This window comes from Bos taurus, chromosome 22 (genome assembly GCF_002263795.3).
Source record: "Bos taurus isolate L1 Dominette 01449 registration number 42190680 breed Hereford chromosome 22, ARS-UCD2.0, whole genome shotgun sequence".
In the NCBI taxonomy this organism is placed as follows: domain Eukaryota; kingdom Metazoa; phylum Chordata; class Mammalia; order Artiodactyla; family Bovidae; genus Bos; species Bos taurus.
This window is the reverse complement of record NC_037349.1, coordinates 60,550,591-60,578,426: the sequence shown is the minus strand read 5'-3', so window position 1 is coordinate 60,578,426 and position 27,836 is coordinate 60,550,591. Positions and strand designations below refer to the sequence as shown.

The window sequence follows — 27,836 nt, the reverse complement described above, 5'->3', positions numbered from 1 at the left end:
GGACCTGGACTCAGAGGTCCCTCTGGACAGTCAGGCCTGCGCTCCTCCGTGGTGAGTCCCCTGGAGGGAGGCAGGGAGGCTGCCCTGGCTCTGCTCTCGCTCTGGGGCGGGGAGCGAGGTGGGATTCCGCTGGGGGTTGCGGAGTCTCCCAGCCTGGCTGGGGGTCCTTTGGCCGAAGGAAGGCGCCGGGCGGGGGGAATCGCGTGGGAGGGAGGGCGAGGAGAGAAAAGCGCTTCCCGAAGCCGCACAGTGGGCCGTGGGCGTCATCAGGGCCTTGGAGGCTGGAGGGGGGAGGTGACCAGAGGGTCCTGCCGCCTCCTAAGGCCCTCACCGCATTCTCGGGACTGGGGATGGTCCTACCTGATTGGCCAGAGCTGGGGGGCCCAGGCACAAGGACCTCTCGTGATTGGACAGCTCCAGTCCACCTGCCCTTGTCCTTCCCCACGGGGAGGGGACGGGACCCCAGACCCTAGCCGGGGTGAGGGTAGCCCCCTTCCTGGTCTGGGTGTTGCCTTACTCAAGCTGCTCACAGCCCATGCCCTTCCAGGGTCTGTCAGGACCCCTCACCTGCCACCTGCCTTGGGGAGGCAAGCACCCCGACCAGGTACCCCAGTTCTCCTGCGCCCTCAATTTTCCAGAAATCAGGCAACTTTCTTAAGCCCTGAATCTTAGTTTCTTGGGCTAAAATTGATAGGTGGTATAATAATAGCCCTCAGCGGCTGAGGCTGATTCTGAAAATCTGGGGCCTCTGCCTGCCACTGGCCGTGGACCCTCTGCAAATCTCCCCTCTGTGAACCTTCCCGATGGCGCTGGGAGATGCCCCTGTCCCTTTAGGAGACAAGGAAATCTTGAACCCAGGGCCCATCCCCTTGCCCAGGACCGTGGGAAGGGTCGCGGATGGAGTGTGACCCCACAGGCTGAGGGGGTCATGAGCATGTGGACCACCAGGCGCCCAGCTGGAATGACTGTGGGCACGAGATGGCTCTGGGCCAGCAAAGGGCAGCTGGGGACCGACGCCTGTGGCTGATTGCCCAGCTCAAGGGCCTTCCGACTGCAGCTCGAAACAGGGGCCCTGAGCAGGGCCTGGCCTCTGGGCAGGGGGCCTGGGGAGCCCGAAGGTCCCCCTGCTGCAGGCGCAGCCTCACAGTGTCCCTGAGCCCTGCGGGAGGAGGGAACCGAGGTGCCACCAGGGGAGGAGGCCCCCTAGGGGCCGTGGGTCTCCTCCCTCCTCCACTTGCCGCCCCCCAACCTGACCTTCCCTGCACCAAAGCTCAAGGTGGGCTGCCCCAGCCAGGGCTCCTGCCCACCAGCTCCGCAGTGGCTTTCCTGACCCTGCCTCCCTGCTTCCAGAGGGACCTTCTTTGTCCTCTTAATTTTCCACGAGTAATATACACCCAATATTTTCAAAAACAACATTCTGGTAAGAAAAAGATAATTAGAGCTATCAAAAGACTTCCAAACCCCCAAACCCTGCCTGGTGACTCTTAAAATTTCTGTGCGAGTCCTTCTAGGCTTTACTCTGCCAAACACATGTGTGCAAATACATGTACCACACACAGCACATACACCGTACACACAGATACACCGCCCACACACCACACACACATACCTCCCACACACACACCATTCTCACTCATTTGACAGCGTCTCAAGCGGAGTTTTTAATCTTGATGATGTCCAGCTTATTTTTCTCTTTTTAAATCATGCCTTTGTTGTTGAATCTGGAAAGCACCACATGCTGGGTGGTCTCCTCTGTTGTCCCCTAGAAGTTTCGTAGTCTGCATTTTACATTCACATCTGTGGTGCATTTTCAGTTACTTTTTGTGAAGACTGTTGATGTGTGTCTGGCTCATCTTTCGCGTGTGGGTGTCTAGCAGTTCCAGCAACATTTGTAGAGGAGACTGCCTTTGCTCCTCTGTCAGACAACCGGAAGGTGAAGAGGTGTGCAGGAACTTGAAGGAGGCAAAGATTTCTTAAACAGGATACAAAGCCCATTCAGCATAAAGGGGGACTTTGGTGCGGGGTACTGTGCTCAGTTTAAGAACTTGGGTTCATCCAAAGGCTCCGTGGAGCGGACAGGCCCCAAGTCCGCAGCCCCGCGCTGCTTCCTGCTTGGGGAGCGCCCGGCCTGCTGCTGGAAGCCTTTGAGGAGCAGCTTCCTCATCAGCAAATGAGGAGACGGAAGCTGATGTGACCTGACTGAGGTCGCAGGGCTGGTTAGTTGCAGAGATGCGCTCGGATGACCCGGGAGGACACGGCGGCACACAGCGCTGGGTGCTGGGCTGGGGGCTCTGGGCGTTGGGCGGGGCGTCCGGGGTCTGTGATCACACCCCGCTCAGCCCTGTGGCCTCCCCTTCCGCCCCTCAGGTGGACCACTCCCCGCAGTAGCTGGCCACCCAGGGTGCCCAGAGCTGGGCCCGGGGGTGGGGTGGAGCAGGCGGGCTGCGCCCTTGGGCCAGTGCGCCCCATGGGACGCTGTGTCCCTTTTGCGCAGGTCCCCGCCGGCCGCTGCCATGAAGATCGCAGTGATCGGACAGAGCCTGTTCGGCCAGGAGGTCTACTGCCGCCTGCGGGAGGAGGGCCATGAGGTGGTGGGCGTGTTCACCGTGCCCGACAAGGACGGGAAGGCAGACCCCCTCGGTGAGTGGTGCCTGGCGGGCGGCGGTGGCAGTGGGGCCTGCGGGCCTTGTGTGGGCGTCCCTGGCCTGAAGTGATCACACGCGGTCCACCCTGGGTCCACGCTTTTCTGGAACAAAGCATATCACAGCGAAGGGTGGTGGAGAAGGCTGGCCTGCACCCAGGACCCCACAGTCTGAACACCCCGAGCTCCCCTCTCCCCTCACCCAGGCTCCGAAAGGGCTGCCGGGTGGGAATCACCGCAGTCGGGTTCTTGGATGTGAGCGAGCCCTGCACCCTGTCTCCGGCAGGGGCAGCTATTGAGCAGAGTCCCCTGCCCCCCAACGCCCGGCCCCGGAGTTTCTGCCCCCAGGATGGGATGGGGCCTGGGAGTCTGCATTTCCAACAAGCTCCCAGAGACACACCACTTCTCCAGAAGGAAAATGGTGTGAGAATCGCTGCTGAGCTGGGGCCTCAGCTCAAGGGCTGGGCCTTCAGGCCCCCAGGTCCTCCTCAGGGCTGAATGTTTCAGAACGCGGGACCTGGCTCCGAAGGAAGAGGGTGCTCCCACGATGGAGCATCACAGGCCGAGGCACCACTGCTCCGCTCCTGCCCCAGTGCGGCCTGTGACAGTGACCCTTGCCTGGGGCTGCTGTTCGACCTGGCCTCAGAGGGTCACTGTCTAGACCACTCACGCCGACCCGCCTCCCTGCACACAGGGCAGAGGCCGAGGGTCACCAGGGTGACGCGGCAGCTGTGTGTGACGGAGCTGTCACACTTGCCACACCTGTCCCCAGACCTGCCAGGGAGCAGCTGACAGGTGCAGGCCGTGGAGAGAGCCCAGGGCTCGTGCCCGCAGGGGGCAGGGGGCGGTGGGGCAGACTCGGGGGGCTACATCCTCAAACCTGGAGACGTGGGGACCGCGCATCGGAGCCAGGGGGCAGGGAGACACACTCATGGGGCCTGTAGGTAAAGAGGTCACAGGCCACATGGTGTCTGGGAAACAGAGGCGCTCAGAGGTCCTGGCAGTCGGCAGGGTCAGTCCAGGCAAAGGCATCCCAGAGGCTGGCCCTGGCTGGGGCCATGGCTCCATGCTGCCCAGCAGAGCCCGGCTGGGCAGCGGGGGTGCTGTGAGGGACAGGCCTGGAGAGGGGTGCAGGAGCCCCCCACCCCGCAGGCAGGGGCTCGGAGGCTGGGGGCGGACTCTCACCCGCTGTCCCGCAGGCCTGCAGGCTGAGCAGGACGGCGTGCCAGTGTTCAAGTTCCCCCGCTGGCGGGCCAAGGGGCGGGCCCTGCCCGACGTGGTGGCGCAGTACCAGGCCCTGGGAGCTGAGCTGAACGTGCTGCCCTTCTGCAGCCAGTTCATCCCCATGGAGGTCATCAGCGCCCCCCGGCACGGCTCCATCATCTACCACCCGAGCCTGCTGCCGCGCCACCGGGGCGCCTCTGCCATCAACTGGTGAGACAGGCCGGCCGCCCCGGGCTCCGTGGCTGCGCTCCGGGGCCCCCGAGGGCTCAGCACGGCCAGACGCCGTCCACCCCCGCCCGCCCACCTGGAGAGAGAGAGAGACGGACTAGAGACACCTGGAGCAGATAGCTCTAGATGAGAGGGCGAGAGTCTGCAGGGTGGAGTTGTTGGAGGCACCATCAGGGAGGCAGGCATCTGAGCCGGAAGAGAGGGCGGGCTTGTAGCTGGACCAGCTGGGACTCAGCCCCCTGACCTCCAGACACATCTCCTCACTTCACTGGGCCTCAGTCTCCGCATCTGTAGAAGGGGCGTGCGAGGCTGTTACACGGCAGGAAGGATAAAGGAAGAAGCATGAGGGCTTCTTCCACCTGATACCTGGCGCGCGGTTGCATCAGTAAACGCCATTTTCCCTCTTGCATCCTCCCTGGGGAGGCGGGAGGGGCCCCAGCCCCAGGCCCCCTTTTCTATGGTCCTTCCTTCTGGACTCAGGTGTCAGTCTTCCGTCCCTAGGACCCTCATCCACGGGGACAAGAAAGGGGGGTTTACCATCTTCTGGGCGGACGACGGTCTGGACACCGGGGACCTTCTGCTCCAGAAGGAGTGTGAGGTCCTCCCAGATGACACTGTCAGCTCCCTCTACAACCGCTTTCTCTTCCCGGAAGGCGTCAAAGGCATGGTAAGGGCAGGGCCGCACACTTACCCCAGGGCTCCCCAGCGCCAGCTACTGCCCAGAGCTGGCTAGGATTCTGCAGGTGGGAGGGACTCTCAGTTCAGGGTTTCACAGAGGCAGGGTTAGAACATGTAATTGATGCTCTCGAACTGTGGTGTTGGAGAAGACTCTTGAGAGTCCCTTGGACTGCAAGGAGATCCAACCAGTCCATCCTATAGGAAATCAGTCCTGAATATTCATTGGAAGGACTGATGCTGAAGCTTCAATCCTTTGGCTGCCTGATGCCAAGAGCCGACGCATTGGAAAAGACCCTGATGCTGGGAAAATTGAAGGCAAAAGGAGAACAGGGCAACAGAGGATGAGATAGTTGGATGGCATCACTGACTCAATAGACATGAATCAGAGAAAACTCTGGGAGATAGTGATGGACAGGGAGGCCTGGTGTGCTGCAGTCCATGGGGGTCACAAGAAGTCAGACACGACAGTGACTGAACGACGACACTGTTCTCTTAAACGGGACCTGCTTACAGCTGTCAGAGCAACTCAACAAACCTTGCCCAAAAAGGCACATTTTGGAGACTCCAGACAGGGACATCCTCAAGCCTGGCTGAGCCCAGAGGCTCTGGCCGGTCAGGGGTTCTGTTTCTTCACCCTGATTCTGCCTCCCGTCTGATTAGCTTCCTCCTCAGGTTGGGCGCCCTTGGTCAGGAGGAGAAGTTGTCCCTGGTGGCTCAAGGTCCACACCTCCTGATTCCAGGGGACAAGAAACCCTCTTTCCCTAAGAATTCATGAATGGAAGGTCCAAGGAGGTTCTGAGGAGCTGGAGGTGGAAGGCAGACTCGAAGGGTTGATGTCGGAGCTGTTGTGCAGCCCCAAGGGGCAGCGTGTCCAGCAGGGGAGGCGGCGGGACAGGGGGCAGACGGGGGCATCTCCATAGCACAGTGGGGGCCGCCCCTCAGCCCTGGGCCCCGCTTTCAGCCACGGATCCACCTGTTCCCAAAGCAGATCCCATGGTGCCTGTCCCGAGCCGGGTGTGGTGCTGGGAGGGTCTACACAATCCCACAGCTCGGACTGTGAGCGGGGCCGAGGGGAGGGTCCTGGTGCCTCAGACACCCCTGCCCCCGCCTCCCAGGTTCAGGCTGTGAAGCTGATTGCCGAGGGCAAAGCCCCCAGACTTCCTCAGCCCGAGGAGGGCGCCACCTACGAGGGGATTCAGAGGAAGGAGACGGCCAGGGTGAGCGCCAAGGGCCTGGGTGTCTGCACTCTCCCCAGTTCCTTTTTAGGGAGGGCAGGGGCCCCGGGAGATGGGCTGGCGGGAGGGCGGTTGTCTGCCAGATGAATTCCAGGAGGGCTTTGGGCTCCTGGGGGCTGCCCCGGTTGGGGATCCCGGGGGCCCAGGGCTGGGTCTCTGATCGGGGCTCAGGGGGTGCTCTCCAGGGACCTGGTGAGCCCTGTGGGGCCGCCCTAAACTGGGGGGTGGCCCTGTGTGTCGGGCCCTGGTCCTTGTGACCACAGAGCATCATCTCCCTACAAACCATCCTGCCCTTCACATCCCATGAAAGACCGAGGGTCCATGCACACCCAGAGCCAGGCCCCAGGGGGAGGCTGGCCCAGCTCTGGGATTCAGAGGAAGCCAGGCTCCTCAGCCCCTTCCCAGGCTCCACCCAGCGTCAGGAGGGCCTGTGGGGAGGAGGGAAGGCCGGGGCTGGGGCTCTGGTGGTTGGAGCGCAGGGAGGGCCCGCTGAGCACTCACGTCCTGCCCTGCAGATCGACTGGGACCAGCCGGCAGAGGCCATCCATAACTGGATCCGTGGGAACGACAAGGTGCCGGGCGCCTGGACGGAGGCCTGTGGGCAGGTGTGTCCCTGCGGCCGGGACGGGCCGCGCTCCTGGCCCCTGCTGCTGAACTGCCGGAACGTGTGAGCTACGTGATCTCTGGCCACTGGCAGAGCCCAGCCCCAGCCCCCCGGGTCCTGGAAGGGTGGGGTCCGCACGCACGAGGCCTCCAGGCCAGGCAGCAGCTCTGGGGTCAGACTCTCACCCCTCGGCGGTCAAAGTTCCGAAACAGCAGAACTGAAAGCAGTGAATCACCAACGTGGTACTTAGTACCTATGTGCTGAGTACTCTCACAAAAGACGGTTTGGAGCCGGGAGCCCCAGACCATGCACAGTCTGCTGACATGAAGCAGGCTATACGGTGAGGAGGCAGTGACTGGCTGTCAAAAGAGTTTTCTTAAATGATAGGGATTTGGCTAAAGGTCACTTAATCCAATTTTGAGGAACAGTTTAAACTTTGCTTACGATTTCCAGAGACACAAGCAAGAAGTGACTGAGGTCAGGCTGGTCTTGCTTGTCTTGCAAAAGAAGCTAAATTAAGCTCTGCTGTGGGACTGAGCTGTCTTGTCTGCTCCGGGCTTTCCAAGGCTGGTCTCCGTTTAGACAGCATGTTAAAAAGCAGAGATGTTACTTTGCCAACAAAGGTCTGTCTAGTCAAACCTATGGCTTTTCTAGTAATCATGTATGGATGTGAGAGTTGGACTATAAAGAAAGCTGAGCGCCGAAGAACTGATGCTTTTGAACTGTGGTGTTGGAGAAGACTCTTGAGAGTCCCTTGGACTGCAAGGAGGTCCAACCCGTCCATCCTAAAGGAAATCAGTCCTGAATGTTCACTGGAAGGACTGATGTTGAAGCTGAAACTCCAATACTTTGGCCACCTAATGCAAAGAACTGACTCATTGGAAAAGACCGTGATGCTGGGAAAGATTGAAGGCAGGATAAGGGGATGACAGAGGATGAGATGGTTGGAGGACATCACTGACTCGATAGACATGAATTTGAGTGAACTCCAGGAGCTGGTGATGGACAGGGAGGCCTGGCGTGCTGCAGTCCATGGGGTTGCAAAGAATCAGACATGACAGTAACTGAACTGAACTGAGCAGCCCTCAGAGACCCCAGTCCAACCCTGATTCGCCTTCGCCTTGGGAGTGAGGGGGCTTCAGCCAGGCCTTTTCGAGGACAGCCCTGTCCTCCACGAAGCCCCTGACCATCCGAACCGCTGCTCGTGGGCGGGCTTCCCAGACCGTTCAGGGTCTCTGGCCTTGCCACCACCAGCCCCTGTGCACCGCGGCCAGGGCGTGACCCATCCCCAGGCAGGCCCGCCCTCAGTGCTGGCTAAGCACACTTTCTGCAGGTGTCTGACCCTGGGGTTGGAGGTCACGGTCCCATGTTAGGTGGGAGGGGCCCCCTCTGGGGCCTCCCGCCTGCCCAGGTCTCGTCTGTGCTCCGGGCACTGACACCTGGGCTGTCCTGGCCCCACGCCGTCACAGTCCGTCATCACCCGCCCGCTCAGCACTGCCTGGTAGGCTGCAGGGGCCCCCCTCTCATCTGCACCTTCTGGTTTCCTGTCCCCAACAGAAGCTGACGTTTTTCAACTCGACACTGAGCACTGCGGGCCTGGAGCCTGAGGGAGAGGACCTGCCCATCCCGGGCGCCCACCGGCCAGGGGTGATCACCAAAGCGGGCCTCATCCTCTTCGGGAATGACGGCCGGATGGTAAGCCTGCTCCTGCGACTCCTGGACTGTACTGTGGGCTCGGGCCCCGCAGGGAGACTCCTGGCCATTCTGGAGCAAACAGGGAAAGGAGACCACAGAATCCAGGAGGGAAGACCCTCACCTGCTGGGTCGGCCACTTTTCCGTCCCAGGAAGGCTTGCCCTGGGCTCTTACTGGCCAGGTGCCCTGCCTGAGCTGGGGACCCTGGGGGGCATCAGAGTCAGGGGGTCTTGTCCAGAGTGCCCTGTGCCTGGGTGTAATTGGGGGTCCTGAGCTGGGGGCCCTGGGGGACGTCAGAGTCAGGGTTGGTCTTGTCCAGGGAGCCCTGTGCCGGGGTATAATTGGGGGTCCTGAGCTGGGGGCCCTGGGGGGCGTCAGAGTCAGGGTTGGTCTTGTCCAGGGAGCCCTGTGCCTGGGTGTAATTGGGGGTCCTGAGCTGGGGGCCCTGGGGGGCATCAGAGTTGGGGGGTCTTATCCAGGGAGCCCTGTGTCTGGGCATACTGGGGGTCTTGAGCTGGGGGCCCTGGGGGGCGTCAGAGTCAGGGTTGGTCTTGTCCAAGGAGCCCTGTGCCTGGGTGTAATTGGGGGTCCTGAGCTGGGGGCCCTGGGGGGCATCAGAAGTTGGGGGGTCTTATCCAGGGAGCCGCTGGTGTCTGGGCATACTGGGGCTCTTGAGCTGGGGGCCCTGGGGGACGTCAGAGTCAGAGTTGGTCTTGTCCAGGGACCCCTGTGCCTGGGTGTAATTGGGGGTCCTGAGCTGGGGGCCCTGGGGGACGTCAGAGTCAGGGTTGGTCTTGTCCAGGGAGCCCTGTGCCTGGGTGTAATTGGGGGTCCTGAGCTGGGGGCCCTGGGGGGTGTCAGAGTCAGGGTTGGTCTTGTCCAGGGAGCCCTGTGCCTGGGTGTAATTGGGGGTCCTGAGCTGGGGGCCCTGGGGGGCATCAGAGTCAGGAGATCTTGTTCAGGGATCCCTGTGCCTGGGCGTAACTGGGGGTCCTGAGCTGGGGGCCCTGGGGGGCATCAGAGTTGGGGGGTCTTATCCAGGGAGCCCTGTGTCTGGGCATACTGGGGGTCTTGAGCTGGGGGCCCTGGGGGGCGTCAGAGTCAGGGTTGGTCTTGTCCAGGGAGCCCTGTGCCTGGGTGTAATTGGGGGTCCTGAGCTGGGGGCCCTGGGGGGCATCAGAGTTGGGGGGTCTTATCCAGGGAGCCCTGTGTCTGGGCATACTGGGGGTCTTGAGCTGGGGGCCCTGGGGGGCGTCAGATCAGGGTTGGTCTTGTTCAGGGATCCCTGTGCCTGGGCGTAACTGGGGGTCCTGAGCTGGGGGCCCTGGGGGGCGTCAGAGTCGGGGGGTCTTGTCCAGGGAGCCCTGTGCCCAGGCCTTGTCTAAGCCCTGCAGAGTCCAGGTGCACAGAGCGAGCTCAGTTTCCTTCTCTTTGAACAGAAGTCCCGCCGGGCACATAAGCTGCTCTGACCCACTTTAGCAACTGCAGCTCAGGGTGACACCCAGGATTTATGCAACTGAATACTGATGTGTGCTTGAGAGCCACGCTCTGTTTAAAACAATTCAGTTCTCCCCACAGCTCTATGAGATCCATGTTAGCATTTCACCATTTTACCAAGTAGAAAACTGAAGCAAAGAAATTCAGATCCCTGTCTATATTGACCCACACGCATCCGCGGCGGAGCTCCGCTCCGGCCCTGCCTGCTGGCTCCGGGCCTGCCACTCACCGTGACACTCACCGCACGAGGTGGTGGGCAGATGGCCTGGGCCCTAAGGTACCAGGGCCAGCGAAGGAGGGCAGGCAGGGGTGTTGGAGCACTGGGGGAACTTCAGGGGACTCTGCGGATGCTGAACACATGGTGGCGGCCGTGCAAACAGTCCAGGGCAGGGAGCAGCTTGGCTTGGACCGGTGAGAGCTCACTCTGGGTGCCTGTCCTACTGGCCCAAGGCCACCTGAGGGTTACAGCGCGTGGGTGTCCCTTCCTGGGTGGTGCTGCAGTGGAATGAGGGCATCTGTCTCGGGTCAGGTTCCCGCAGCAGACCCAGGCAGGATTACGGAGGAAGGCAGACTGAGAGGAGGACGGTGGTCACAGAGAGGCGGGCCTCTCTGCTAGCCGAGGCCAAGCTTAGCTGCCAGCAGCGGTCACGGGCCTGGGTGCAGGTCCTGGAGCAGCCGCCGGAGGAAGGCACCAGCCGCGTGGGTTGGGCCGCAATCTCCCCGACATCCCTGAGGGACCCCAGGCCAGGCGGCAGCCGTGGTGGCCTCGGCTGAGGGTCTTTCAGGAGCGTCCAGCCGGGCTTGCTGGGCTGGGGCTCCAGAGCATGCAGGGAGGCAGCAGTCGGTGGGGTGGGGGCAGTGAGCAGGGAGCCCGGCTCCAGTTCTGGGCGGGGGGCGCTCTTCACAGAGCGTCTCACCTGGCAGACACATTCTCTGCCGTGAGCGCACACGCTTCCCCACCCAGAGGGAGCCTCACGACCTGGGCCAGTCTCCATGCGGTTTCCGCAAGCTGGGTGCTGGGTGCTGGGTGACTAACTGTTTTCCTCCGTTGGCCTTCAAGGCAGTGCTGGGATGCCTTCCGTCTCACATGCAGGCATTGGTTTTATAGAATGATACAGCCATTGTTGTTGTGAGTCGCTCAGCCACGTCCGACTCTCTGTGACCCCATGGACTGCAGCCCGTCAGGCTCCTCTGTCCATGGGATTCTCCAGGCAGGAATACTGGAGTGGGCTGCCATTTCCTTCTTCAAATACAGCCATCGTGGGTTTCCAAGCCTGGGAGCATGCTGGGGTGGAGGACACGGGTCCCCCCAACCGCTGCCCGCACCCCCGCCCTTCTGGTCTCCTCACGCCCTGCCTGCGTCCGGGCCTGCCTAGGGGAGAATGGGGGCAAGTGCATGCCCGCCGCGGGGTAGCCCAGGGGCACTGATGGCCCTCCCGTCGCAGCTGCTGGTGAAGAACATCCAGCTGGAGGATGGGAAGATGATCCCAGCCGCACACTTTTTCGAGAAAGTAGAGAGCAGCGCCCTGGAGCTGACAGAGGAGGAGCTGGGCACCGCGGAGGCTGTGCGGGTGAGGAGCCGTTGGGGCTGCTGTGGTGGGGGCGTGCATGCACTGGGTGTGTGTTCTGGGGGGAGGGGGCGTGCACACCCAGAGTCCGTATGTCCTGGCCTCAGGCACGCCGTGGTTCTGTCCTCCGGGTGTCCCCTGGCCCTCCTTCCTCTGCTGGGTCCTACCGCTCAACGGCATGAGGGCCTGCGGCCAGGCACTGGGAGGGAGGTGGTCACCCAAGGACCATCCGGCCCTGGGTGCAGCAAAGCCCGGAGGGGACAGGCCCGCCTGGGGCCAGGCTGCACCAGGGGCTGCCTTCTGGGCCTGGGGGCTCGTTCTCACTGCCCGGCCCTCCAGGGTGCCTGGAAGCGGATCCTCCCCAGTGTGCCGGAGGTGGACGAGTCCACGGACTTCTTCAAGTCTGGGGCCGCATCCGTGGACGTTGTCAGGTGAGGTGGGGGGTGGGGGTGGAGCCCCGGGGTCTCTGAGTCGGAAGTCACCCCCAAACTGAGGAGCGGGCACTGTGTGGGTCAGAGATCCAGAAAGGACGAGGGTGTGCCAGCCTGTGCCCATCCGGTGTGGGACAGCTGATGGGCAGGCGCGTCCATCTCCGGTGGGGTCACGGCCCCGGAGTGGCCACTCTGGGCCTGGACATGTAGCTGGCTGCTTACGGCTCTGCAAGCGGGAGCCCAGCAAGCAGATAGATGAGGACCACCGCCCCAGAAGGTCTTGGCAGGCACAGGGCAGGGCAGGGGGCCGAGACCCCCACCCTCACAGGAGGAAGAGCAAACTGTTTTGGAGCAGTTTTAAAGCAATCGCAAGCCTTCCCAAAGCAACTGACCACAAGTTAGTACTGATAGAGCCGGAACTTGAACCCAGAGCCTCTGAATCCTCAAACTGGGCTTTCAAGACTGATTTTAGACCAACACCCATGCTCTGGGTGCTGGGCAGAACCACCAGCTCTGCTAAGAGGAGGGCAGGACCCCGGGCCTTGTCCAGGCTCCCATTCTCCCCCTTCTGTCCTCCAGGCTGGTGGAGGAAGTCAAGGAGCTGTGTGACGGCCTGGAACTGGAAAATGAAGATGTCTACATGGCAACCACCTTTGGGGACTTCATCCAGCTGTTAGTGAGAAGGCTGCGAGGGGGCGACAAGGAGACCGAGTGCGCCATCGACTACGTGAGTCCCGGGAGCCCCACAGGCAGGCCTGGGCTCACGGGCTGTGTGAGCCTGCACACCCACAGGCACCCACACCAGCGGGTCCACGGGGACACCCGGGGAAGCCAGGACTCCAAGAGCCTGCCCTTTGGTGATCAAGCTCCCCTTGGTAACTCTGAGCAGCCTAAAGATGCCAGGCAGTGGGGCAGACTCTACAGAGGACGCTGTTGCCTAAGATTCAGGGCACAAAACGGTGTCGAGGAGACATGTCCACAGTGTGTCTCTCCCGCCCCCTTCTCCACTGGCGGTTTTCTGGTGTGGCCTCCAGCTCCCGTCCTGCACCTCCTGCTGACCCTCACCCCTCACTCGGGTTCCACCACCTCCTCCCTTCGTCTTGATTCAGCACTGGCAGCGGCTTCCTGCTGGGCTCAGCCTCCGGCTCTTCCATCACCCGGGCGACCAGTCACTGTATTAAAGGCCTTTGGTTGACACAGGAGAGAGAGAGACCGAGTGGGACAGAGAGAGGAATTGGGAATGGTTTCCCAAGAAGGGCTTCCCTGGTGGCTCAGCTGGTATAAAGCATCCTCCTGCAATGCGGGAGACCTGGGTTTGATCCCTGGGTTGGGAAGCTCCCCTGGAGGAGGGAAAGGCTACCCACTCCAGTATTCTGGCCTGGAGTCCATGGGGTCACAAAGAGTCGGACACAACTGAGCAACTTTCGCACTTTCGCTTCCAAGAAGGAGAACAAACAGCCCTGTACGTTCAGCTCGTGTGTGTGAAGTGTGAGGAAGTAACGCAGACCTGTTTGTAAAGAAACTTTGCACAAACCACCCTTGGGGTGTCTAGTTAGGCTACGGCTCCTATAGGAATGGGCTTTGTGATGGTTTGTCTGGCTGGGAGTTGGGGACAAGGCGGATGAAGGAAGGAGAGGAGACTGGGGTGGACCCCAGGCTGGCCTTGGGTCGTGGACTTTAGGGGAGAAGCCACCCCGAGGCCCCATGTGCGTGCAATGTGGCAGGGGCTGTGCCACTTCCTGAGTGTGGAGCCCAAGGGTTGGGGTTGGGGCCGGGGCGGCTTGGCCGGCAGGCTGGCCCAGCGTCCCTGTCTCAGCCGTCACCTCTGCCCTGCATGATGGCCCGGGGCAGCAGGGCTGGATCCATGAGGAGACCCCAGGCCCCTGCTTGTGTGTGGAAGGGTTGGTGGGGCAAGTAGTCCCCATGCCTGTCAGGGATGCCCCTGTAGCTCCAGCCTGAGGTCCTTGCCCCCCAGGTGGAAAAAGCCGTGAACAAGCTGACCCTCCGGATGCCCCATCAGCTGTTCATCGGGGGCACATTTGTGGACGCCGAGGGTGGCAAGACCTACGAGACCATCAACCCGACAGACGGAAGTGTGAGTGCAGGCCCGGACCCTCGGCCCCCGCCACCCTCCATGACCTCTCGGGGTCCTCTCCTGTCCATTGACACCCTCCCATGTTGGGAGGCCCCCTCCCCTCCCCCTCACCCCTCGAATCAGGGCCCCCCTTCGCCGAGGCCCTCAGCATCCCAGGCTCTCAGACTCCTTGGCTGTGGCCATCGGGCATCACATCAGAGCAGAGGCAGTCAAGTTCACACACACACACACACATTCTGAGATGGACACACTCCTACACACGCACACCTGCAGAGGACTGGGATGCAGAACGTGGGTCCTGAGGGGGTTTAAAGAGAGTAACAGGCGGGCTGTGTGGGCCCAGACAAGGACCCCCAAGCGAGCCCGTCAGGGGCTGTCAGCACCTCCAGGCCACTGTTGGGGACCCCGGGCAGGAGGCCGTGTGGGCTCCTGGGCCGTGGGCTTGGAGACGCCAGCCTCAGCCCCACTCCCACCCCCGGCCCGTCTAGGTGGAGGCCTGAGCTGCAGGGCAGGTGGGCACCCTCAGGGCACAGGACCCAGGGGCTCAGGCAGGCTTATTAAGAAGCAGACCTCCCGACCGGGCCCCTCAGCATGTGGGCCTGCTCCTGCTCTTGGTCAAAGACGCTGAGCAGCAGTCCGCGTCTGTCGCCCTGTTTGGGGTCGGGGAGGCGAAGACCCCAGGGGACGTGGACACAGCCCCTCCTGCCGGCCACGCCCCGCATGAGCCCGGCCTCCCCCGCGGGGCCGCCCGGGGCCCCGGAGGCTTCAGGCTCGACGCCCCTGCAGGCCCTCTGCCAGGTGTCCCTGGCCCAGGTCAGCGATGTGGACAAGGCCGTGGCCGCTGCAAAGGACGCCTTTGAGAACGGACTGTGGGGGAAGATCAGCGCGCGGGACCGTGGCCGCCTCCTGTACAGGTGCGAGCCCCACCCCATCCCCGTTCCCCAGGCGCAGGGGCGCTTCTGGGAGGACTTGCGACTGCACAGCTGGTGGCCTCAGGGAGGACTCTCCCATGTCACGCCCCCTCCCGGTGAAGCCAGGTGCCAGCAGAAGCCCAGGGAGGACTTGGGGTGCTCCCACTCATGGCTGCTCAGCCAGACAGGAGCTGGGGGCTGCCTCCCTGGGGGTCCCTGGGGGGCCAGCAAGCTGGGAGCAGACTGGGGTGCTGGGGCCTGCCGGTGGCTGGAGCAGTAGGACGGGTCAGCCACCTTCAAGCCTGAGGGCGGCTCTGCATGGGTGGTCTCCACCTGACCCCCCAACCCTGCTCCCAGAGGTGAGGCCTTCATATGGGGGGGCATCCCACCTCCAAGGAGCCCACAGCAGCCCCTCCAGATGATGACACTGAGGCCAGAGACTGAGTCGGGGGCAGACCCCCGAGAGGGCAGGCGGGCTGTGCCAGCCTGAGGCCCGCCCCCCCACCCCTGCCGCCCCCTCCAGGCTGGCAGAGCTCATGGAGCAGCACCAGGAGGAGCTGGCCACCATCGAGGCCCTGGATGCAGGTGCGGTCTACACGCTGGCCCTGAAGACACACGTGGGCATGTCCATCCAGACCTTCCGCTACTTCGCTGGCTGGTGCGACAAGATCCAGGTGGGGCTCTGAGCACCTCAGCCATCCTGTCCAACTCCAGCTGGGGCTTCGGGACAGACAGTCCCGTCCCTCCCTGGGCCTGGGTGCAAGGAGCTGCCCAGCGGGAGGTGGCCAGAAACCCCCCAGTGATGCCACTGCTGCTTCATCCAGGGCTCCACCATCCCCATCAACCAGGCGAGACCCAACCGGAACCTGACCATGACCCGGAGGGAGCCCATCGGGTGAGTCATGGGCTGGGCACTTCCCAGGAATGCATGTTGGGGCGCAGAGGTCTCTTCCCGGCCACATGTTTATCAGACAGCTATTCCTTTGCCCGGTAGCTCAGACGGTAAAATTGTCTGCTTGCAATGCTAGAGACCCGGGTTCAATTCCTGGGTCAGGAAGATCCCCTGGAGAAGGAAATGACAACCCACTCCAGTACTCTTGGAAAATTCCATGGATGGAGGAACCTCGTAGACTACAGTCCATGGGGTTACAAAGAGTTGGACATGACTGAGCACCGAAGAATTGATGCTTTTGAACTGTGGGGTTGGAGAAGACTCTTGAGAGTCCCTTGGACTGCAAGGAGATCCAACAAGTCCATTCTAAAGGAGATCAGTCCTGGGATTTCTTTGGAAGGAATGATGCTAAAGCTGAAACTCCAGTACTTTGGCCACCTCATGCGAAGAGTTGACTCATTGGAAAAGACTCTGACGCTGGGAGGGATTGGAGGCAGGAGGAGAAGGGGACAACAGAGGGTGAGATGGCTGGATGGCATCACTGACTTGATGGATGTGAGTCTGGGTGAACTCCTGGAGTTGGTGATAGACAGGGAGGCCTGGCGTGCTGTGATTCATGGGGTCACAACGAGTTGGACACGACTGAGCGACTGAACTGAACTGAACTGAGCAACTTCGCTTTCACCTTTCATTCCTTTGCAAACCCCGCCTGCCAGACACCTTGTTACCAGATAAGGTCACCCCCTCAAGCAGGGCCGCAGGCACGACCCAGCCCTGGTGGCAGCAAGTCTCTGCAGGGTTTCAGCTTTGGAGCCTCCAGCCCAGTTCTCCTTCTTTCCCAGGGCTCTTGCCCTGCTCCCTCTCAAGCTCAGTCCCTCTGGGTCTGCTGGGTGTATCTGGGGTGGGCACCAGCTCTCCTAACCCCTCAGCACACCCACCACCCCCAGGAAGGTGTGTGGGCCCCAGGCTGGCCCCAGTTTGCACTGCACTCCTGCTCTGCCGGCCACGTGGCTCCTTACTGACCTGTCTGCCTTGGTCTCTGAGCACCCTTCTCCCACTGCTGGGCTCAGCCAGGCTGTCGTTGTTCAGGGAACCATTCTCTGATGATGATGGAGAAGATGGTGATGAAAATGATGGTGAAGAAGGTGATAAAGACGATGGTGAAGATGACAGTGACGAAGACAGTGGTGAAGACGGTGGTGACAAAGATGGTGGTGAAGACGGTGGTGAAGATGATGGTGGTGAAGATGACGGTGGTGAAGACGGTGGTGACGAAGATGGTGGTGAAGATGGTGGTGAAGACGACGGTGGTGAAGATGGTGGTGACAAAGATGGTGGTGAAGACGGTGGTGAAGACAGTGGTGAAGATGACGGTGGTGAAGATGACGGTGGTGAAGATGACGGTGGTGAAGACGGTGGTGATGAAGATGGTGGTGAAGACGGTGGTGAAGACAGTGGTGAAGATGACAGTGGTGAAGACGGTGGTGACGAAGATGGTGGTGAAGACAGTGGTGAAGACGGTGGTGAAGATGACGGTGGTGAAGATGACGGTGGTGAAGACGGTGGTGATGAAGATGGTGGTGAAGACGGTGGTGACGAAGATGGTGGTGAAGACGGTGGTGAAGATGGTGGTGAAGACGACGGTGGTGAAGATGGTGGTGAAGATGACGGTGGTGAAGATGACAGTGGTGAAGACGGTGGTGAAAACTGACGGTGGTGAAGACGGTGGTGAAAACGGTGGTGAAGACGGTGGTGAAGACGACGGTGACGAAGACAGTGGTGAAGACGACGGTGGTGAAGACGGCGGTGAAGATGACGGTGGTGAAAACAGTGGTGAAGACGGTGGTGAAGACGATGGTGGTGAAGATGACGGTGGTGAAGACGGTGGTGAAAACTGACAGTGGTGAAGACGGTGGTGAAAACGGTGGTGAAGACGGTGGTGAAGACGACAGTGACGAAGACGGTGGTGAAGACGGTGGTGAAGACAGTGGTGAAGATGACGGTGATGAAGACGGTGGTGAAGAAGGTGATGAAGACGATGGTGAAGACGACGGTGATGAAGACAGTGGTGAAGACGATGGTGGTGAAGATGATAGTGAAGATGGTGTTGGAGACAGCAGTGGGAGTGAGGAAACGGCAGTCGCCTGGTGTTCGAGGGGCCCCCTTGGGGATGAGCTCGTCTAACTGACCCGCAGACAGGGGCTGCCACCCCAGGTTTTAAGGGTCAGGAGGACGCAGGGCCACGTGGTGCCATCAGTAGTTCTGGGACGTGGGGGTCCCTCTGTGGAGACACTGCCCAGCCAGAGGCTTGTCTGGGACAAGGGGTGGCACCAACACAGGACACTACCTCTCAGCACACAGCATGCAGGCTTCCTCAGGCCCCCAGATGGACCACATCCTTCTTGTTCCCATGGCGATGGCCCTGGCCTAATGCCCAGGAGGACCCTCATCCACACCCACCCAAGTGACGCTTGACCATCTCTCACATCCTCCTGCCCACACTCATGACCTCTGACCCACTCTTGTGGCCGCCTGTCCACCCCTGTGGTCCCAGACCATCTCCCAGGCTCTGCCTGTCCCCACCCGTGCCTACCTGCTGTCACCCTCCTCCTGGGGTGGCTCCAGGCTGTGTCCCTAGAAGGTGTCCCAGCAGAGACTGCAGCGTCCTCTGCCATCACCCCTCCTGGGAAGGGACAGACTGGGCACACCACCCTGCCCGGGCAGGCAGCTGCACGCTGGCCCTGAGCAGGGCCTGGCCTGGAGAGGAGGGAGGCAGCCATGAGGCTCAGGCAGGGCCTCCGGGGGCGCGGACAGATGAAGACTGGCCTCCTTCCCCGACAGGGTCTGCGGCATCATCATCCCCTGGAACTATCCCCTGATGATGCTGTCCTGGAAGACGGCCGCCTGCCTGGCTGCAGGCAACACAGTGGTGATCAAGCCTGCCCAGGTAGGTGCGGGCGCGGCCCGGGGCCTGCGGGCTTGGAGGGCGTGGGCGCTACCTGGCAGAGCAGGGGCAGGCCACAGGCCCCTTCGACCCCCACACTCCCCCACAACCCCGCACGGGCGGGAAGGAGAAGCCTCTGCAGGTGAGAGCAGCCTGTGAGGGCCAGCCCACAGGGCAGACCTGGTGTGTTTGGGTCTCGGGGCCGAGTCAGGCTAACCAGGATGTGCGTGCAGCCTCTTGGTGAGCATCTGTGTCATTTCTGGGGACACCAGCTCAGCCCCCCTGAGCTGTGTGCCCCCTCCATGTGCCCCAGGACCCAGCTCTGGGCTGTGAGCTTGGGGCGTCTACCATTAAAGCTGGAGCTTCAAACCCCAAACATCTGGGGGAAGCCCCTGTATGTCCACCAACTGGGCTTCTCAGAGAAGCCACTTGATGGGGGTCCTTCTCAGAGAAGCCACTTGATGGGGGTCCTTCTTGGAGAAGCCACGTGGCACGTGGGGGTCCTTCTCAGAGAAGCCACGTGACGGGGTCCTTCTCAGAAAAGCCACGTGATGGGGGTCCTTCTCGGAGAAGCCACGTGATGGGGTCCTTGCACTGGAGCAGCCTGTGCAGTGTGGCCTGTGGTGGGGTCACCACACGAGCCGCCGTCCTTCGTCTGGACCTCAGATAGATCAGTTAGGCGCGGCAGGGCTGATGCTGGGGCAGTGGGCTGGGGCGTCTCACTCCCTCAGCGCCTTTGGGGTGGTTGGGCCTCAACGGTATTAACATAATGAAAATCAGTGCAATGATTCTGGCTCACCAGAGGCCCACACTCCTCAGGCATTTTAACACACAATGAATTCCCCACTGACTTCCATACACGTCTGCTCACGGCAGCATCGCTGCAGCCCCAGAGGTGACCCTTAACTTCTCCCTTGAGGCTGGGGGGCTGCTGACAGGTCAAGGCAGTGGTCCCTGGAGAGTCCACTTGCCCAAGCCCCCAGGGTATGAGCACCCACCCAGGCACTGCTCAGCCAGAGGCCCAGCGATGGTGGGGTGGGGGGCACAGACCCCCGAACCAGGCTTCCCCCAGACTGGGGGGCGTGGACGCAGGTTGGCCTCAGCAGCATCACACAGGGCGGGCGGGTGAGGCTGGGCACCAGGGAGCTTTCGGAGGCCAGCGGGCATGGGCAGCGGCAGAGGAGGGCTGGTGGTCCTGAGGGCCAGGGAGAGGAATGCCCTCGGCCTCTGGGCATGGCCCTGGCGCCCCAGGGCTTGGCACAAACAGGTGGAGGCGGGGGAAGGTGCAGGGGGCTCAAGCCTGGCGTCAGGCTGCAGGGGAAGCTGCTGAGGCGAGCAGCCTGGTGCCCGGCTCCCGCTGCCCAGCCCTCTGGACCTGACCACCTGTCCTGCGTCCTCAGGTCACCCCACTCACGGCCTTGAAGTTTGCGGAGCTGACCCTGAAGGCGGGCATCCCTAAGGGCGTGGTCAACGTCCTGCCAGGATCCGGTATGGCTGGGGACGGGGCACAAGGCTTGCTGTGTGATGTGCCCCGACATGAAGGGGGCTGCCCTGGTGGGAGTGCTGCCTGTGGGAGCCCCAGACTGGGGGACTCCTGGATGGGGGTTGGGGAGCGTGACTGTCGGCTGCAGCTGCTGACTGCGAGGAGAGGCTGTTGACTGAATGAAGAACAGGGAAGGGGAGCGGGCCTGGGGAAGCTTAGGAGTTGAGTCTCAGATACGCTAAATTTGAGAGGCTAGAAGACCTCCCAGTGGAGGTTCTGAGCCCCTGGGGAGGACGGGGGTGTCTGGCCCTGGGTGGCTGGAGACGGATGACCAGGCTCCGTGGCTGCCCTGATCCCTCCCCCTGCCCATCCTGCACAGGCTCACTGGTCGGCCAGAGACTGTCAGATCACCCGGACGTGCGGAAGATTGGGTTCACAGGGTCCACCGAGGTCGGCAAGCACATTATGAAAAGGTAGGTGGTGGAGTGGGCAGAGGGGCCAGGTACCAGGGTCCAGCCCCGGTTGGATCCAGGGATTCCCTCGGGAGGACGGCATCAGCAACTGAGAGAAATAGAGAAAGAGATAAGGAAAGAATTTTGCAGTTAAGAAACTAGAGGAGAGAAAAGAGGCTGATACTCCTTAGTTTACACAGAAAGCCAAGCCAATAAAGCCCCAGCACAGGACTTGCTCTGTTCACGTAGGCCACAGGTGCCCTCTCGAATAGTTGAAGGTGCCCCACCTTAGGCACCTTCTCGAGTGGGTCTTAGAAGCCCAGGCAGGAAAGTGAATGCAGAGGGCCCCTGTGCTCCAGGGAATCAGCCTGAAAAGGAAAAGGAAAGAGAAAGAACGACATGGGGAGACCAAGCTTTGGTGAGCAAGGCCTGCACTTTATTTTCCAAAGTAGTTTTTATACCTTAAGTTGTGCATAGAGGATAATGGGGGGGTGGGGGGAGTCAAGCAAGGTCAGCAGTCCTGGATCCTTACGGAAGCCAGGCTTTCTTTCTGCAAACTTATCATGTGCAAAAGCTTTAGGTGATTTACATCATCTTCTGGCCAGGAGGCCTGTTAACATTTTATGATCCTTTATTCAGAAAACTTATTTTTCTCTAAAGGTGATTTTTCTAAAGTCAGGCACCACCCTCCGAAAGCATTAGATAAAGTTGCATTCCTATAGGGCAAAAGTGTGGTGGGCTATAACAAGAAAAGAATTAACTCAAGGGTCCAAGGTTACAAACATTAAAGCTACTACTTACATTTCTATACACCAACTATATTAATCAATACACCCCCAGGGACACAGTAGGTAAGGGATATGGAAACTTGGCAGCAAGCATTAGCTCAACAAAGAAATCCTCTACTGGTTCTATTCTAACAATTTTAACTCTGAGAAGCTCTGCATTGTTAGAATATATTAAGCTTCCCGTGCCTCTCGAGGTTGGGAGGCTGTGAACAATCACATGCGTAGCTGCAGGAGTCCAAACAAACCTGTCAGGCAAGCTAGAAAGTCATCAGAGGGGTTTGAATTGAAACACTCCTATTATGCCCAGGAGAATTATTAACTAGAGCTCTAAGTTGATTTTCTTCAGAGAAAGGGGGTTGGGGATAGCCCCCCGTTAATGTCAGAAGAGTTGGTGAAAGTTGTGAAATAGTAAAACAGACAGATTTTGGTTTTGGCATAGATGCTCAGGCAGGTCCAGGGGGCCTCTCGAGTCCTGATTCGCCTTTGCCTGTCAGGTCCTCTCTGCATGACCTTTGTCATGAGTGGGAACTCCCGTGCTGGCTCCCGGCAGCCAGGGGTCGCAGGCCAGTGGGGCTCCAAGACCTCCTTCTGGGGTCAGCCTGAAAGGAGAGAGGGTGTGGGGGGTGGGGGGGCCACGACAGCAAGGCCTGTGCTGGGATGGTGTGGGGGAGGCGGGGTCGGGGAGGGGAGGAGGTGCGGGCCTGGCCTCATAGGGACCCTCCAGCTCAGATCCTCGGCTGCTCTTCCGAGTGACCCTGCACTGGAGCTGCCCTCAGCCCCCGTGTCCCGTGTCCCCATCCCATGTCCCATGTCCCCCATCTCATGTCCCATGTCCCCATCCTGTGTCCCCCATCCCATGTCCCGTGTCCCATGTCCCATGTCCCGTGTCCCGTGTCCCGTGTCCCGTGTCCCATGTCCCGTGTCCCGTGTCCCATGTCCTGTATCCCGTGTCCCATGTCTTGTGTCCCATGTCTTGTGTCCTGTTTCCCATGTCCCGTGTCCCATGTTCCATGTCCTGTGTCCCATGTCCCACATCCCATGTCCTGTGTCCCATGTCCCGTGTCCCCCACCTCATGTCCCATGTCCCCATCCCGTGTCCCCCATCCCGTGTCCCATGTCCCATGTCCTGTGTCCTGTGTCCTGTGTCCCGTGTCCCCAATCCCATGTCCCCCATCCCATGTCCCGTGTCCTGTGTCCCATGTCCCCCATTCCGTGTCCTGTGTCCCCCATCCCATGTCCCATGCCCCGTGTCCCATGCCCCATGTCCCATGTCCCATGTCCCGTGTCCTGTGTCCCATGTCCCGTGTCCCATGTCCCATGTCCTGTGTCCCGTGTCCCATGTCTTGTGTCCTGTGTCCCATGTCCCGTGTCCCATGTTCCATGTCCTGTGTCCCATGTCCCACGTCCCATGTCCTGTGTCCCATGTCCCGTGTCCCCCATCTCATGTCCCATGTCCCCATCCTGTGTCCCCCATCCCATGTCCCGTGTCCCATGTCCCATGTCCCGTGTCCCGTGTCCCATGTCCCGTGTCCCGTGTCCCATGTCCTGTATCCCGTGTCCCATGTCTTGTGTCCCATGTCTTGTGTCCTGTTTCCCATGTCCCGTGTCCCATGTTCCATGTCCTGTGTCCCATGTCCCACGTCCCATGTCCTGTGTCCCATGTCCCGTGTCCCCCATCTCATGTCCCATGTCCCCATCCCGTGTCCCCCATCCCGTGTCCCATGTCCCATGTCCTGTGTCCTGTGTCCTGTGTCCCGTGTCCCCAATCCCATGTCCCCCATCCCATGTCCCGTGTCCTGTGTCCCATGTCCCCCATTCCGTGTCCTGTGTCCCCCATCCCATGTCCCATGCCCCGTGTCCCATGCCCCATGTCCCATGTCCCATGTCCCGTGTCCTGTGTCCCATGTCCCGTGTCCCATGTCCCATGTCCTGTGTCCCGTGTCCCATGTCTTGTGTCCCATGTCTTGTGTCCTGTGTCCCATGTCCCGTGTCCCATGTTCCATGTCCTGTGTCCCATGTCCCACGTCCCATGTCCCATGTCCCATGTCCTGTATCCCATGTCCCGTGTCCCATGTCCCATGTCCTGTGTCCCGTGTCCCATGTCTTGTGTCCCATGTCTTGTGTCCTGTGTCCCATGTCCCGTGTCCCATGTTCCATGTCCTGTGTCCCATGTCCCACGTCCCATGTCCTGTGTCCCATGTCCCGTGTCCCCCATCTCATGTCCCATGTCCCCATCCCGTGTCCCCCATCCCGTGTCCCATGTCCCATGTCCTGTGTCCTGTGTCCCGTGTCCCCAATCCCATGTCCCCCATCCCATGTCCCGTGTCCTGTGTCCCATGTCCCCCATTCCGTGTCCCATGTCCCCCATCCCATGTCCCATGTCCCGTGTCCCGTGTTCCCCACCCCGTGTCCCAGCCCATCTCTCCCTGTCCCTTTCAGCTGCGCCCTGAGCAATGTGAAGAAGGTCTCCCTGGAGCTGGGTGGGAAGTCACCCCTCCTCATCTTCGCGGACTGTGACCTGGGCAAGGCCGTGCAGATGGTGAGCACTGCGGGGGGCGGGGGGCTGCCCCAGGGGTCGTAACCCAGTGCTGTTCTCCCCTCCGCACAGGGTATGAGCTCTGTCTTCTTCAACAAAGGTGAGAACTGCATCGCCGCCGGCCGGCTCTTTGTGGAGGACTCCATCCACGACCAGTTTGTGCGGAGAGTGGTAGGTCCCGTCACCGGGCTTGGTGCTGCCCGCTTGCCAGCTACAGGGCGTTGGGGGCCAGAGAGGGTTGGGCAGTGGAGTCCGGCACCAGCCACTTGGGTCCCAGACCCCTCGGGGAGGCCGTGGCAAGTCTTCCCTGGACTTTAGTATTTCAGCAAGAAGCAGCAGCCCCACGGCTCCAACCCACATGCTGCCTCTCCCTGCCCCCTGTCCTGCACACCTGCCCTCCCTCCCTGTACACCTGCCCTACTCCCCGCACATCTGCCCTCCCTCTCCCTGTACACCTGCACCATTCCAGCTCCCACACCAAGCCCAGATTGCTCTTGAACAGAGGGTGCTTTGAGGCTTCAACCCAGAAGGCAGTTTTGGAACCACAACATGGTTCCAGAGGCCAGCATCTGGTGTGCGGACTTTCTTCAGGGCCCAGTGGTCGGTTACCAAAGATGTGTATGTGGGAGGCGGGTCAGGCGGTGACCGCGGTCAAAAGCCCAGGCAACACTGACCCTGAGGGCGTCTGCAGGTAGAGGAGGTGGGGAAGATGAAGATTGGCAATCCCCTGGATCGGGACACCAACCACGGGCCGCAGAATCACCTGGCCCACCTGCAGAAGCTGCTGGAGTACTGCCAGCGCGGCGTGGAGGAGGGGGCCACGCTGGTGTGCGGCGGGAAGCAGGTTCCTCGGCCAGGTCAGAGACCTGCGGACCGGGCAGCAGGTGGCATGGCCTCTGGGGCAGTGTCTGGGGCCCAGGCCCCTGCAGTCGGGCTCCCAGACTTCTGCTCTCCCATCTAGGATCTCAGGAGTGGAGAGCTTGGCTGTTGGGACACCTGCCAGACCAGGTGTAGGGCCTGCATACAGCCTCCTCCCAGCTGGAGGTCAGACCCCAGCATGCAGCTCTCTGTGGGGCGGCAGAGATGGGTGTGAGCAGGATGGGGTAGCAGGGTGCAGAGACTGGCCTGTGGCGCTCCAAGAGCTGGGGGGCACGTTTCCTTTGCAGATGAGTGGATACAGGCCACACCCACACCCTGTGCGTCAACAAGCGTCCATACATGACACACGGTTAAGAATTATAATTGCTGTTATAATTTGTAAATATGTACAAACATGGAATATTTTATTAAATTAACAGGGGCTTCCCTGGTGGTTCAGAGGGTAAAGATAGGTTCGATCCCTGGATCGGGAAGATCCCCTGGAGGAGGGCATGGCAACCCACTGCAGAATTCTTGCCTGGAGAATCCCAGGGACAGAGGAGCCTAGTGAGCTACAGTCTACGCGGTTGCAGTCAGACGCAACTAAGCGACTAACAACACTATTAAATTCATCTTTTTCTTGTTGTTCTTCGAAATAGTAGAGAGAAAATTTCAAGTCTCTTGACTTTCCCTGAATTGTGCCAAATTCAATCTCAGTCCAACGGCTCTCAGGGCCCACGACTCTGTGTCCAGAGGTGAAATAGTTAGAGAAAGCCTTTCTGACACCAGAAACATTTCTGTGGAGTGGCTAGGGCCTGTGGGGTGGTAGTCGGGATGGGAGGAGGTGTGTCCAGCTGACAGCACTGGCCCCTGGTGGTGGACAGAGCAGCTCCGTCATTGAGGTGTGTGGTTGAAAGTCCCCGAGGCTTGTGGCTGGCGTGCGGTGCAGGGGAGGCACTGGCGGGTCTCGAATCCCTCGTCTCCCCCCAGGCTTCTTCTTCGAGCCGACGGTCTTCACAGACGTGCAGGACCACATGTTCATAGCCCGGGAGGAGTCCTTTGGGCCCATCATGATCATCTCTCGGTTTGCTGATGGGTAGGGGTCCCACTTAAGCCTCTTGAGAGCCCGTCCTGGTCACCGGGGTCTTCACGTGAGCTGCGGGGAGGGAGCTCAGACCGGTGGGGCTGTGGACGCAGCTGGACCCCCGCAGAGTCCTCTCAGCACAGAGGAGGAGACCCCGGCTGGGGGTGGCTGCAGGGCTTCAGGCCCGCCGGGGGTGTCCTCCGCGTCTCTCCAGCTCCGCAGCGCGCTGGCTTCCACCTTGAGTCCCAGTGGCTGCGTCGTGAACTGACCAAGCCTCACGGGCGCGCTCAGCAGTCATTTATGTCGCTCGTGAATCTGCAATTTGGTTGGCAGGCCTGACCGTTCTCGGCCCTGTGCTGTGTCGGGCTCCGCCTGGGCCGGGCGTGCAGACCTCCTGGTGCTCCCCGTCCAGGGCTGGCCCCTTGCCTTCCTCAAGGAGGCCCTCCTGGTTTTCCCTGCAGCGACGTGGACGCAGTGCTGACTCGGGCCAATGCCACGGAGTTCGGCCTGGCCTCTGGCGTCTTCACCAGGGACATCAACAAGGCCCTGTACGTCAGCGACAAGCTGGAGGCTGGCACCGTGTTCGTCAACACATACAACAAGACTGACGTGGCCGCTCCCTTCGGGGGGTTCAAGCAGTCAGGGTTCGGCAAAGACCTGGGTAAGCCAGCCACACCTGCTTTCATTTATTCATTCAACAAACACCCGTTAGAGGCCGCTCAGCCCAGGGGCCAGGGTAGAGCTGATGAGATGCCACTTACTTCTTTCTGGGAGCCGACAGGCCGGTGACCAAGGCAGGGAGTCAGATCCTGCTAGAAGCTGTCCAGTGGTCTGAACAGGAGGCTGGACAGTGGCTTTAGTTGGGGACGGGATGGGCCTCTTGGAGTGGGCTGAGACCCAAGCGACTGGAGGAGCTGCTATTGGAGCTACAGAGAGAGGCTGAGTGCTTAAGTGGGCCGGGGGGCGGGCAAGGGCAAGATTAAGGGGGCCTGGGAGCCCTAATCAGGCTCAGGCTTCATCCTCATAGAGGGAGCCCATGGGGGGCTGGGCAAACCCGAGAGGATGACGTGAGTGCCAAGGCAGAAAGGGTGGCACTGGGCCCAGCCTTCCTGGGGAAGCAGACCTCTTCCCGATACCCCCCTTCCCCTGGCCGCTCCATGACTTGGGGTGGCTCCCACCCCCAACTCTGCCACTGTGGAAGCCAGCAGCTGGGGCCTGGATCCTGTGGGGGATCAGCTCTGGTGCCCAGCTTGGTGGGGGCAGCAACGTGCGGGAGAGCAGCAGGGCCCCTCGGAGCCATGGAAGAAGGGGGTCTGGGAGGTGACATGGAGGGGAGGTTCTGAGATGACCACAGCGCTGGACACGCCAGCGCTGCCCGCCAGAGCAGCTGCCGGGACTGTGATGTTGCCCCTGGCACGGCGTTTCTTGCAGGAGAGGCAGCCCTGAACGAGTACCTGCGGGTCAAGACGGTAACCTTCGAGTACTGAGGAGGGTCTCAGGACCGTCCCTGGCTGTGGGCTCGACCCTGAACGCGGTGGAAGCCTCTGGCCTGCACCCCTGTCCCCATCTGGGACCCCCACCTTGCCCAATCCGTGTGACCTCCGGCTCGGCCAGGAAGTGACCCCATGTGAATAAGGGTCCTGGCCAGCACCCATGTCCCCGCCTGCCCACGAGCCCTGGCTCTCGGGCTCTGTCCTCTGCCTGGGGCTGGTTGTGGAGACGAGCCTTAGAGGGGACCCACCCTGTCTGAGGCGGTGTGACCTGCCTCTCCAGCCCTGTCTCCCCTCTCCGGAGGATGGGGTCGGGGCAGAACTGAGAGCTGGAGCTCCTGGTCCCGGCTGGGTCTTTCTGGTGAGCAGCCCCCCCAGAGCCCCCAGAGCTCCCCAATAAACAGATGCTGCTGGTGTTCCTGTCCCTCTGGGCATGGCAGGGGCTCGGGGGCTGGCTGCCAGGACCTGGGGGCAGGGGCCAGTGTGCAGTCTATTATCTCACA

At 60.9% G+C, this 27,836-nt stretch overlaps 1 protein-coding gene across 4 annotated transcripts; it reads left to right on the top strand.

Moving 5' to 3' along the window:
• On the top strand, positions 1–27,836 carry ALDH1L1 (aldehyde dehydrogenase 1 family member L1). 4 transcript variants are annotated; one of them, XM_059879511.1, is made up of 23 exons: positions 1–51; positions 2,495–2,640; positions 3,841–4,075; positions 4,595–4,760; positions 5,887–5,988; positions 6,522–6,611; positions 8,168–8,305; positions 11,247–11,372; positions 11,709–11,800; positions 12,380–12,527; positions 13,776–13,895; positions 14,682–14,809; positions 15,330–15,480; positions 15,631–15,701; positions 18,540–18,645; positions 20,043–20,130; positions 20,505–20,598; positions 23,805–23,904; positions 23,974–24,076; positions 24,597–24,758; positions 25,750–25,855; positions 26,305–26,504; positions 27,275–27,836. In XM_059879511.1, exons 2-23 carry the CDS (start codon positions 2,514–2,516, stop codon positions 27,328–27,330), a joined length of 2,709 nt encoding a protein of 902 aa, XP_059735494.1. In that variant the 5' UTR covers positions 1–51; positions 2,495–2,513; the 3' UTR covers positions 27,331–27,836.

Excerpts from the sequence above, each read along its gene's own strand:
- ALDH1L1 (XM_059879510.1), top strand. The coding sequence starts at position 2,514 with ATGAAGATCGCAGTGATCGGACAGAGCCTGTTCGGCCAGGAGGTCTAC. Across the intron at positions 4,761-5,886 it reads CGGAAGGCGTCAAAGGCATG|GTTCAGGCTGTGAAGCTGAT; the intron begins GTAAGGGCAGGG and ends CCCGCCTCCCAG. Across the intron at positions 24,759-25,749 it reads GAAGCAGGTTCCTCGGCCAG|GCTTCTTCTTCGAGCCGACG; the intron begins GTCAGAGACCTG and ends GTCTCCCCCCAG.